This window comes from Apodemus sylvaticus, chromosome 6 (assembly GCF_947179515.1).
Source record: "Apodemus sylvaticus chromosome 6, mApoSyl1.1, whole genome shotgun sequence".
NCBI lineage: Eukaryota > Metazoa > Chordata > Mammalia > Rodentia > Muridae > Apodemus > Apodemus sylvaticus.
Genome location: NC_067477.1, coordinates 128,227,072 through 128,240,631, shown reverse-complemented (window position 1 = coordinate 128,240,631; position 13,560 = coordinate 128,227,072). Strand labels below are relative to the sequence as shown.

Sequence of the window (13,560 nt, the reverse complement as noted above, 5' to 3'; positions counted from 1 at the left end):
CTGGAAGACAGAGGCAAGTGCATCTCCATAAGCTTGAGGTTAACCTGACCTACCAAATGAATTCCAACCTAGCCAGGGATACTGATATAATATAAAATATACATTACAAATTGAAAAGTAAAAACAGTATTAACATTCTTGGAGTCAAAACGGATTATGAATGAGCCGTAAGAGTTAGTTGTTCTTTTGGGGTTTTGTTTAATTGTTTTTGTTTTTTTTCTGTTTGTTTTGGTTTTGGGGTTTTTTTTTTAAATTTTGTTTTGGGAAGATTTGCAATTCTTATAGAACTGAGACCTCCTAATCCTTATTTTTATTATTATAGCAAATACCAAGTAGACAAAAGAAAATTTTAGAAGAAGCTCATGAGTTGAGTGAAGATCACTATAAGAAATATTTGGCAAAACTCAGGTCTATTAATCCACCATGTGTGCCTTTCTTTGGTAAGTATTTATTCCTATTTTTTATTGCGCTTCTGGATAAAACAAAAACATTTTATTAAGTGAGTGTACAAAATAGCACCTGAATCCTTTCAGATTCTTCTTGTTAGGACTTTTAAAAAAAAAAAAATCAGACCTAATATAGATTAAGCATTCTAAATGTAAAAATCCACAATGTTCAAAACATTGAAACTTGTTGAGAAGACACCACAAGTGCGAAATCTGATGTCTGACCTTGTTTCTGGAGTCACAGACAAAATGTCAGCTCATTGCAAACTCTGTCCGATAATTCAGGTGATGGGTGTGGTAGCGCAGGAGTGTGAGATCAGCCTGGGACGCATAGCAAGATCATGTGTGAAAACAAGACTAAGTGGGTGTGTCCAGCACTCAGGGTGTAGGTGTATGGCATGCGGCCACACCCAGGACATCCATAGACACCATAGTCATCCATAGTCATCCATAGACATCCATAGTCCGAAGCCCTCTGATCTCATTCAGCGAGGACTCAGCCTCTACACTCTTCACTTTCTAGTTTCATCTCTGACAGCCATCACATATCACATCACTCATGTCTTTGTCGGCTTGTTATTTTTGTTACTGCTGCCACCCTCCTGCCTCAGCAATCCTGGTGCTTGGCATAAATAGATGTACACCACCTTGCCTGACCTTGTAGTTTAGTTTGATAAAGGAAAGAAGCAGCAGCAGTAGACAAAACATGTCTGAGATCCGCTGTTGCGCCTTTGAGACCTCGTCAGCACATTAGACTTTATTTCTGCCATCCCCCTTTGTACTGGAAGATGGCGCCTTCTTCCTTTCAAGACTGACTGTCCCGGCTGAACCTGCCATTTTTCTTGAATAGAAACTGAAAATGGTACCTGTCTGTTGCCTTCTTTTAGGTTCCTTTATCTCTTGCAGTGATTTATGCCTTATATTTTATACATTCAGTGCTCTTTACATTGCCCCGCCACACACACCTCTTACCCCATTCAGTGATGGGATGGAACCCAGAGCTTATGCATGCCAGGCAAATGCTCTGCCTGGGCTAGACCCAGCCCTTGGGTCAGCCTCTCTCCTCTGCCTATGTGCATGCTTTGGTGAGTGTTCTTCTGAATTTGTAGAAATTGATCTAATCTTATGTTTGACTTTCTTAGTAATTGGTACATTTTCTCCTAGTTTTATCTTCATCTATGTTGTTTTCTGTGTAGTATTAAGCTGAGATACATAGAACAGTGGTAATCCAGATGTTTTCCTCAATGTATCTATTTTCTCATATTTTATTGTTGTACTTTGTAATTAAATACTTTTACATTTGCTTGTGGGTTTTTGGTTTTTTGTTTGTTTGTTTGTTTTTCTCTCTACAAAGCACTGGCTGCCATGGAACTCACTATTTGACCAAGCTGGCCTCAGACTTAGAGAGACCTTCCTCCTCTGCCTCCTGAGTGCTGGGATTAAAGGTGTGTGCCACCCTCCCTGGCCTGCTTTTGGTCTTATTGATGTACACACTGTATGTGATTACATGCCATATATGTTGCTTTTTGCCATATCTGAAGTACATTTTATTTTTAATAATCTTAAATCATCATGTACAGGAGCCACATGGTATCCACAAAGTTAATATGACTCTTTCATCATTACCCCATGATTCAGTGTGTTATTTCCTGTGTGTCAACAGATCCATTTATACATTCAAGTTGTGTGGGAATAGGGAAAACAGAACATTGTGACATAAATTACAAAGAAGGGTGAGCTTAACTTCTGCCACTGCTTTTCCCTACCTTCTTAGCAGTTAAAAGGCTTGGTCTTCCATCAGTTTGCTCATACTCTGGTGCACATACTGCTATAGTATAATATTCTGCTTATAGAATAGGTTAGGTTAGGTTAGGTAGCTTAGGTTCTTGGTCTTTCAAAGGAGCAAAACTCTGGGACAATGTCTTGTCTATTCTTAGCACCTAGGATGCATAGAGGCATCACAGATGTTTTTTGAATGAATGATAGAAAGAATCCATATTATTTTAGAACAGAAGAGAATTTGGCTACTTAGACTAGTATTTGATAGACACAGTGACAATTAGATCTACATGTGTATATATCCATATCCACAAACATATCCCTACCTACCTTCCTATTTCTCCCTCCCTTCATCCCTCCCTCCCCACCTCTTTCTTGAATCAAAGTTTGGTAGACTTAGGGAGATGGCTCAGCATTTAAGAGTACTAACTGTTCTTTCAGAGAATCCAAGTTCAATTTGTAGTACCCCATGGGTACTACACAGGCATACATACAGGCAAAATGCACATAAATCAAATAAGAATAATTACGCTTGCTAGTATATAGTATTGAGTTACCTATTAAATGTGTCCATATACAAATATTCTTTGAAAATCACATATGCTTAAACATTTATATGAATGCAATGTTTGATCAACAAAGTTTGGGCAGCACTACCATGATTTTCTTCTTTTGACTACTCATTAATCAGGCATAAAATACTTTTCCAAATTTTATCCTGACATTTCCCAAAGTGCTTCTTTATTTTTACAGCTTTATCCAAGTGTTTTGTTTATAACATGCGTGGACATCCTGTTCACTGTACCAGTCATTCAGTCATCCTAAGAACAGAGCTCAAAGCCTTCCTGCTATGTCCTGTGTGTGCGTGCGCGTGCATGCATGTGTGTGTGTGTGTGTGTGTGCATGTGTGTATGTGTACGTGTGTATGCATCTGTGTGTGTGTGCATGCGTGTGTGTGTGCGTGTGTGTGTGTGTGTGTGTGTGTGTGTGTGTGTATGTGTGTGTGTACACCATTGTTGGAGGGAAGGAACTCTCAGAGGCCAAGAGAGGGTGTTAGATTCCCTGAAACTGTACTTAAAGGTACTTGGGAGTCATCTGATAATGGGTACGGAGAACGTGACTGAGCTCTGTAATAAAGAAAGCAAGACCACATGTCAATACTGAGCCATCTCTCCAGTCCAGTTACCCCTTCCTCACGGCCTCCCTCTTACATTTATGCCCTCTATTCTCTGCAGGCACACAGAGTGTGAGAGTCTGCACATGGCTCTTCTTTGGCAGTCAGTATAGCTAGCAATCCTAAAATGCAAAGATGTTTCTACCCGGTTATCTCCTAGATAACAGCTTTTTTTAAGCTTTTTTTCCTCTTAAGACAGAGACTCGTTGTGTACTGTAAGTTGGGCCTAATATTCCTGTACCACTATGCCTAGCATGAAAATTAACAAAGAATATTTCACAAGCTGAGTACTAGCTGCTACCATCCACAAACACTTCAATTTTTGACTAATTTGGAAAGTTGATTTTAGCTGCCATTGAATATGCACACTCTTAAGGACATATTTGTTAGAAAGCACAAGAGCCTATGCTTACTACAACACTCAGTAATTATTTTATGAACATCTTGAAGAGTGGCCTTGGTGCTGAAACAAATAAATCATATCTAACAGACAAATCATGTGCCCAAAGCAAACAAGAAGGTGTCAGTGTTACCTTATTTTATATACACACACACACACAGTACTCCTCTGCTGCTAAACATTTACAACTACTGCTCGTATCTCTGTCTAGCATCCTCCCAGTCTTCTTTCACTCCATATAATAAATAAAGCCCTAGAGTCTAACCATCCCAAACAGCCTGCCTGCTCTAAAGAATGCTTCCATGCCTCATCGCGTGGGAGTGTCACACTGGTACCCTCTCCTATTCTACCCATTGAACTCTTAATTCACTTTTTTGAGATGTAATCTAATCATCTTTTCTGTAATCTTAACAACTCAAAATAGGAAAGGCACCTATTGTGCTCTTAACACACTACTACCATAGCATCTCCTCATAGTGCAGCTATAAAACAGTATAACACACACACGCACACACATACAGAGTATATTTTCATTTGCTGTACCTAAATGTAGCAGAAAGGCAGTACATTTGTAGTTGGTAAACGATCTCAGGTATACACATGCCTGTTTTCCACCCCTTCACCAAAAAAAAGGCAATGTGTAATTTGGGAGGAAAAACAAGAGAAGTAATATTCAGATACCAACATTAGCAGTTGCAACTATTACTAATGGACACTTCCTTTTTTTGTCAGGTCCTATCTCAATCTATATACAAATTTATTTCCCACAGATGAATAACTGAGGCACAGAGAGCCTACGCATTTTGTGTAAGACAGCACAGGTAGAGAGCAGCATGGCTGGCTCTAGAACCTTTGTGCCAGGAAGGAACTAAAATGCTCCTAGAACCAGAGGGCTAGATAAGGAGCAGGCGTGGACGGAGGGTAGCTCAGTTAGAAGGGTGCCTGCCTGCCGAGCTTGAACCAGCAAGGGGTCTGCACCTGTAACCCCAGGGCTCAGGAGCTGAAATCAGGATAGTCCCCAGCTGCATGACAAATTGGAGACCAGTCTATATCACCAGGTGCACTAAGTCTAAAATATGCAAAAATTCTGTTACCCTCTGCTTGATAGACTTGAAGCCTTTTCTGTGTTTCCACAAATAATAAACTTGTTCAAATATGGTCATCTCCAAACTGTGAGACTAGGGATTGGAAGGGCAGGGGATGTCATCTTGTGAGTTTGAGTTTTCCCCATCTGGCAGTACATCTCACCCATGACAGCATAGCATTTAGTTTTTCAGTACACGTCAGGTAACAATGAGGAGTATGGAAGCCTTTATTTACTAAAAATAATCTATTTCTGAAATTTCTCCTTTTCCTTGAATGTTTATAAACTTAAATATTTTATACAGAAGAAGGATTTAATACAGAGACATATCTGGGCATTGGTTCTTTGCTTATTATGACTATCTATGCCCACAGTTAATGAAAAAGAAAAAAAAAACCTTTTTCCTTCTCTACCAATGAAATAATTTCCTGGTCTTTTCTAGGAATTTATCTCACAAATATCTTAAAAACAGAAGAAGGCAACCCTGAGGTCCTAAGAAGACACGGAAAAGAGCTCATCAACTTCAGCAAGCGGAGGAGAGTGGCTGAGATAACGGGAGAGATCCAGCAGTACCAAAATCAGCCTTACTGCTTACGGGTGGAGTCAGACATCAAGGTGAGGTGAATTATGTGAGGATGCATATTCTGACCAACTTTATACAGTGCCTCATAAAGGCTGTTCATTTTGTAGAGGAGAAAAGGAAAAATAAAATTTAAAGTCAGTAACTCAAATTTTCTTATATTGAGTGTATCCTAAATTATTTTCATGAATTTAAAATATTTAATACTAATATTTTTTTTTTTGCTTTTATTTCAGAGGTTCTTTGAAAACTTGAATCCAATGGGAAATACAATGGAGAAAGAATTTACAGACTATCTATTCAACAAATCCCTGGAAATAGAACCACGGAACCCTAAGCCTCTTCCAAGATTTGTAAGTATTCAAATGTTTACAAGTTTCCTGTTTTACACTTTTCCATCGCTGTAGTTACTCACACCATGTGAAACATAGACTAGGTTTGTGAAACTACTTAAGGACGAGATGTAAATGTGATGTTTACTAGTGACTAATAAGTAAAAATAATGAGGGATATCCCACCTGGTTTCAAATAATGAACATTAATATTGATTTTAATAAATTTTGATATGATGTAATTATAAAAGTGACCAATATATGTTTGTTATTTTTAGTTGTAACAAAAGTTAAAATTTATTTCAAAGACATGGAATTTAAGAAGTTTATACTAATTCATTTACAATCAGCATATTTACTTGGTTTGTTTGGTTTTGGTTTTCGAGACATTTTCTCTTCATAGCACTGGCTGTCCTGGAACTTGTTCTGCAGACCAGGCTGGCCTCAAGCTCATAGAGATCCTCCTCCCTCTGCTTTCCTAGTACTGGGATTAAAGGTGTGCACCGCTGCCACCACCCCCAGCATACTTGGGATTTTTTTTTTAAGTAATGATTAGAAATGTTAGCCATGAGTAATGCAAAGTTTGCATAAAAATATTTTTAATAATTCTTTTTAGTAATGTAGTAATTTGTTAGTGCCTAGCCAAGTTTATGCTCAGTATCACCCCTCACTGATCTGAATATATTCCCTCATTAAAGAGTCAAAATAAATATAAATGGTTTCTAAGAGGTCACAATAAACTACTAATGTCTGACTCACAGCCAAATTTTGTTCAAACTCTAAGTCAGTTTTTAAACATGAACTTCAACTAGAAATATGTATGTTGACTCTAGTGAGGCAGTCGGACATTACTGAAAAGTAATCACTCTGCAGGGAAAGGGCCCTAAAATTAGCATATACACACAAATCAAAATGCAAGCAGCTCAGTCTATCAGTAGGTAGTGCCTATGGTCCAAATGCCCTAATGCCCACATTCATGACTATCCTGGCTTTTCCAACAAGGTTTAATTACCTCAAATAGTGTTTTAAAAACTGGAATTATACGATGTATTTCAGGAAATTTTCCATCCCCCAAGATGCTACCTTAACAAGCATTGCTATTTATATCTATATTAAAGCTTAATCGCATACATTCATTTTAACACCTGCCATAAGAAACGCTCACAGAGGAGTGCTGCACTGTGCTCTGGTCTGAACCATCATGACATTTTCATATTGGTCATTTACAAAACAAAGGAAGAAAAACTTCCTTTTAACCATGATGTTTTAACTATTGTGGTTTGTTTTTGTTTTTGATGTCTATAGCCAAAAAAATACAGCTATCCCCTAAAATCTCCTGGTGTTCGTCCATCAAATCCAAGACCAGGAACCATGAGACATCCCACACCTCTGCAGCAGGAGCCAAGAAAAATTAGCTACAGTAGAATCCCTGAAAGTGAAACAGAAAGTACAGCATCTGCACCAAATTCTCCAAGAACACCACTGACGCCTCCTCCTGCATCTGGCACTTCTAGTAACACAGATGTTTGCAGTGTGTTCGATTCTGACCATTCAGCAAGCCCTTTTCACTCAAGTAAGTGCTAAAACTTTAAGTGCTTTTGAGTGGTTGTTAGTATTGCCCATGCCAGAGGTGAAAATAACCTCTGTAATTGTGTTTATATTCATTTGTATATGTAAGTATACAGAAACCAAAGTTCAAAAGATACTAGAATTCTTTAAATCTAAACCCTAGAACTTGGGAGTTTTTTAAAACGTTGCAGAACACTCTTTCAATCTATCCAAGTGCATGGCTCATATCTAGAAGAAACAAAGACCATCCTTAAAAATCTTCAAAGACTATCAATACTGTTTTTTAATTTTATTTAATTTTTTTGCACATGTGTGTTTTACCTATATGAATATCTGTACACCATGTGTGTCCCTGGTGCCTGCAGAGACCAGAAGAGGGCAGTAGATTCCCTGGAGTGGGGGTTACAGATGATTGTGAGCTGCCACGTGGGTGCTGGGTCTTCTAGAGGAGCAACAATTGAACCATTCAGCACATACATTTATTTTACTTGAATATAAGGTATACCATCCCCTCCCCACCAAATTCTGCAGTGACTTCTGGTTTTACAGTGCATACAATTCTACCTCTGAGGTGACCCTTCCTCAGACTCGCTGTAGCATTCTGATAATATCACAAATCACAGTTACTGCTACATCACCACTGTGCAACAGAAAGATGAGAGCAACATAACTTAACCCTTTATTAAACCTAGTATGTAAAAAAAGATTTCGGTGTGAAATCCTATAAAAACTTATTTCAAGACACACATTCTTGTTTAAGTATTTAAAATCCAGCGTGCATTTCCTACTTATGCCACATCTCAATGCAAACAAGCCCAAGAATGCTTAACAGTCACAGGGTTATCAAACTGACTTTCTACAAGTACCATTCACTCTTAGGTATTTCATGAGGATGGCAGCTCTCCTAACAACATATCACCTTTTTACATTTGTTTATTGTTAGATCAAACTTTGAATCAAATCAACTTCAATCCTCTGTGATTGTTTCCACATGTTCTTCCTAACTGGTCAAACTCCACCCAAAGACTTGATGCAGTGCCAGCGTCAGGGGCAGCATAGCCTCATTATTGAGGCAAAAGCTGAAGAGCAGCAACCTTTGCATCAGGAGTCCTGCTTCATCATCCAGGTCTGCCCAAGACCTTCCTGGGTCTTGATAAAACACTTTGTGTGTACCTTGTGGAACTTTAGGCTGCTTCTAACCTAAAGAAACCAACTAAAAATGTATAAGGTCTTGCAGATATAGTTTGAGATTTGTCCCAGGATCCTGTGTAATTATTTCTATGGCATACATACATGCATTTATATTCAATGCAAAGTATGTCTTGTCTTTGCACTACACAAAATGTATTTGTATTGAGCATTTACTTGGCTCACTTGTGACTAAGGAACATAGAAGTCACATTACACACAGTAAGCTATTGCATATATTTTTTATAAGTTCAGACATTCACTAAGTAAAAATATATATTTTCTCTAACTTGGCAATCCTCTTAAGAACTAAAACACAAAACCCACAGTTTTCCAGCCTGTATGACTAAAATTCATTATTGTTGGATCCACTTAGCTGCAAGGTTTCTCCTCCTAGAACAGACAATTATAAGGATTCCCAAATAAATGAATTATTGAAGGCACATGAAAACTATCAGTTGTGAATTCTTATTAGTTTAAGTCACTAAAACTAGAAGAGGTACATATAGAGAAACCCATTTTCTCTACTAGACTAGATTTATTGAATCTAAATGACCAGCCAAAGAAGAGGGCATCACTCTAGAATGCATTTTCTGTTCTTTGGCATGTGTCCATGGAAAGGTATTAACTAAAAGTTTCTAGACAAAGAAGGACTGTTCCAAGATAAAGCTTTGTAACTTTAGGGTTTTCTCAACTCTTATCATAAAGAAACTATTAATACTCCATCTTTTCTTACTAAAAACTGCAAAGAACTCATTTTGAAATAAAGTAACTCAGGTTATTATAAAACTATCCTCATGTGTAACTAACAACTACTTAAATTTCATCTGTAGCCTATTTATTTTAAAGGTACCCACCTGAACAAACGGGGGCGGGGGAGGGCTGCGAGAGCTTGCAGTTGCTCCCACTGGGTTGCCTCCAGTCTGAATGCCTTCTGAAGCCGCTTCCCAGTCAAAGGGCTGCTGTAGCGGCAGCCTGCATCCACCTGAGCATAGTCCATGTTATTTATGTTCCAAAAGGCTAAAGTTGACTAGAATTAGTATGTTGGTTGTAATGTTCTCGAGGCTGAGTTTTATGGAAGTATACTGTTTTTCTTTTTGAGAAAATTGAGGGGCTGGAAGGCTGGCTCCTGCGGTAGGAACATTTACTGTTGGTGCAAGCAGACCTGAATTTGGTCCCCAGCACCCAGAGGCAGTTCCCAATCCAGTCCCAGGACTCCAGTCTCAATCCAGACTCTAGTCCCAGGAGGCCAAGCGACCTCTTCTGGCCTCTGTAGGCTCCAGCATGCACATGGCTTGTATACACAATCAAAATTATTTATTTTAAACAAATAAAAGTGAGAAATATGTAAGGAGGTCAGTGCTCAAGCCACATACTCTCTCCTGAGCTCCACTGTAGCTCCTCACTCAGAAGGACTTAAAGAAATCAGAACACCAGCTTCATGTCATTCAGAGTTTAGAAATGAGTTTTCATCTACTTACTATTGATGCTAAATTGCTACTTATACATATAAAAGGAGATACTGTGATACAACACTGGCTTATGAAGGCAATCAAATCAACATAAGAGTCGCTATAAGGCTGATTGAAATTGGAATGTAGTTACTCTCCTCTTGACAAGTAAACTGAAAAAAAAATGTCCCAAATTAAATGAGTTATTGCATACTGTATAAAACAAGTAAAAGTTGGAAATAATTGGCTCAGTGCCCTATTGTAATAAGTATTTTAGCCACTTGGGAAGTTGTGTTCCATGTGTCAGCAGAAGTGTAACAATGATGATTTAATGACGACTTAGAACAGCCTAGGTGTTCTAGGGTTCTCTCAATTTTCCTTCATTTTAGTACAGTGGCTGTCAACCTGTGTGTCACAGTCCCTTTGGCAAACATCTCCAAAAATAATTATATTGCAATTCATTACAGTAGGAAAATTACAGTTATGAAGTAGCAATGAAAATAACTTTATGGTTGAGGTCACCACAATGTGAAGAACTGTACTAAAGGGTCTCAGCATTAGGAAAGTTGAGAACCACTTTTTTATGTTTCTGGGCTTTTCTAAAGAATATTTTCTTTAAAGAAAAATAATTAAGACTTAATTTAATTAAGGATTTGATTTTTCTTAAAAGAATATTTTTTAAATTTATCTTGGAATTTCCTCAAAAAATTTAAGAACCAAATATACTGAAATCTTTTAAGTGTTTCAGTATAGAAGCTTGTTTTGAACATTCAAAGTTCTTAATGCTTTATGACAATATATATTATGAAAAAATATTTTCAAAGGTATCTGATAATATCTGTATCACTTTCCCTTTAGTCTTCTGCAAAATGATTTGAGTCTAGCTAAATTCTTTGCTGCACTGGGTTTTATAGTGTACACCGCCTTCCAAGGCAGGAGAGCCGCTCAGCAGTCTATGGTGCTTACCACCCATTCTGACAGCCTAGATACAAACACTGGAACCCTCGTGGTAGAAGGAGAAAACTGACTCCTGAAAGTTGTGTCCTGTCCTCTGACTTCATCACACAAACTGTGGTACATAGACACACTCAACACATACACAAATGTATAAAAAGCCTTCCAATAATATAGCATTATATTGTTTTCTAATGAATGTTTTCATTTATATTATTACAAATAGTAAGAAGAACTTCAAAAATCCCAATGCGAATATTAACTCCTTTTTTTTCTCAAAAGTATTAATGAGCTTTTTCTTTTTTTTTTTTTTCTCGAGACAGGGTTTCTCTGTGTAGCCCTGGCTGTCCTGGAACTCACTCTGTAGACCAGGCTGGCCTCGAACTCAGAAATCCACCTGCCTCTGCCTCCCAAGTGCTGGGATTACAGGTGTGTGCCACCACCGCCCAGCCTAATGAGCTTTTTCTAAACATGATTATGACATTCTTTAAAACTAACATGTCATCCATCATATATACATTTTTATGAGTCAGTTGAGAATATCAGTGGGAGAAAACAACTTTTCCCCTTTCCTTTCCAGAGGTGTCGATACCGTCTTTCCCCAGGTTACACTTCCCCATGGCCTAAGTCAGTATACCTGATTTAAACCTAATTCTTGCTTTGGCTTGAGACCAGGTTGAGGCCACGTTCCCTGCTGACCCTCCTCTCCATCTTATAAGTGAGCCTCCCCTGCTGCTGTCTTTTGACCATAAACAGTTGCCTTAAGTTTATATACATCTCATGGTTTTTACAGAACTTTTTCCTCTTAAAAGAACTTACTGAATAAGTAGCTTCCACATGTAACCATTTCTCTTTCCAACTGCACAATTCTAAATATACTTCATTCTCAACTTTAAAAAAGCAAGAGCATGCATGTGCATGAGGTAGGTGTGCACATCAGTATTAGAAAGTACACTTAGCCTGTAGACAACAGAGTGCAGGCAGATAACTGCATTAACTTTATAAGGACTACTTTACCATTTTAACTAGTTACAAGTTCTTGATATTTAGATAAAATCAAGTGCTGGTATAGTTACTTGCTTTAGCTTTAGACTAACAATTCACTATAAATTCTACTTTTTTTTTTTTTTTTTTTGGCTTTTCGAGGCAGGGTTTCTCTGTGTAGCCCTGGCTGTCCTGGAACTCGCTCTGTCGACCAGGCTGGCCTCAAATTCAGAAATCCACCTGCCTCTGCCTCCCAAGTGCTGGGATTACAGGCATGCACCACCACGCCCGGCTAAATTCTACTATTTTTAATGTTTTAAATAAATCAATGGCTTTAATCCTTGTACAAATGATTTCAAAATATATATATTAAAAATATCAGTTACAAACTAAATTAATTGTATATATTTTCTTAAAAAGTAGGTGACCAATTGTTGATCATGGTCTGAAGAGATGGCTCAGTAGACAGCGTTTGCTGTGAGTGCACGAGGATCTGACTGGATCTCCCAGATCCACATGAAACCTCACGTGATGTCACATGCGTGTGATCACAGCACTACATCCCAGGGCCTCACTTGCCAGCCAGCCTAGCCCAAAAATGTGGGTTGCAGCTTCAGAGAGAAAACCCATCCCAAAAAGTAAAGTGGATAGTAAGAGAGGAAGACACCCAATATTCAATATTGATCTCTGTCCTGCGCATGCGGGCGCGCAAACACACACACACACACACACACACACACACAATGTTGACCATTTGAATATAAGTGCACAAAATACTCTTATGTTCTCTACTGTTATAACATATTAATGGTGGGGGAAGAATGCTTAAAGGAATAAAAAAAAAAAGCCTGCCAAGTACATCATTTTTTATTGTTTTTATAGTTTATAAACTAACAGTAGCATAAGTTGTCTTTCAAAGCATAAGCACTGAGGCCTGCATTATGCCTTCATCACTGAGTGTCTCTAAGATGGGTTTTGGTTTTACATCACTCTCTATGCATCTCATCACCTTGGTCTTACATCAGATCACTAGATTTTAGAACAGTTCCTGTTTTCACTGTCAGAGCACCCCTGCCCCATGACATTCTAAATAGTTTCATCATGGATTAGATGATCAGCTTTTGGATTAGATGTGATGATTCTGATTTTGTTTATATGCTAAGGGGAGTCTGGACCCAAGCAAAATGTGAATAGGCCTCAGGAAGCAGCATTCTCTCCTATGTATCATGTAAGAGATAGAACACTGCACGACCAGAAACTGTTTCTAGAAACTATCTAGTCAGAGCACAGCATCTTGAGAGCAGTAAAACTAGAGGAAAAAAAATGAACCTACCACAATTTGAAGAAAAAAAAGACCATTTCAAAGATTTTTTTCAAATTACCTTTCAAACAGAAATCTGAAAATTAGACCCAATTAAAAATTCCAATTATAGATTAACAATGGTAACAGTATTTTGTTCAAAAAATTCAACAACAACAAAAACCCAAAACAAACAAAAATTCCCACTATTTTAGGCAGCTTTTTCTTTTAAAAAAAAAATTGCTAGGAAATTTCTGCATGGTTTTATAGCAGTTTGTTTTAATGAGTGGAATAGTTTTGGGTATTGGTTTATAAAAAC

At 38.0% G+C, this 13,560-nt stretch overlaps 1 protein-coding gene across 1 annotated transcript in view; it reads left to right on the top strand.

Moving 5' to 3' along the window:
• Sos1 (SOS Ras/Rac guanine nucleotide exchange factor 1) overlaps window positions 1–13,560 on the top strand; it is an 87,111-nt gene that overhangs the window by 67,433 nt on the left and 6,118 nt on the right. Inside the window, exons 17-20 of the mRNA XM_052186454.1 lie at window positions 323–440; window positions 5,326–5,498; window positions 5,700–5,816; window positions 7,101–7,368. Coding sequence (XP_052042414.1) covers window positions 323–440; window positions 5,326–5,498; window positions 5,700–5,816; window positions 7,101–7,368 — 676 coding nt within the window. The remainder of the gene's footprint in view (window positions 1–322; window positions 441–5,325; window positions 5,499–5,699; window positions 5,817–7,100; window positions 7,369–13,560) is intronic.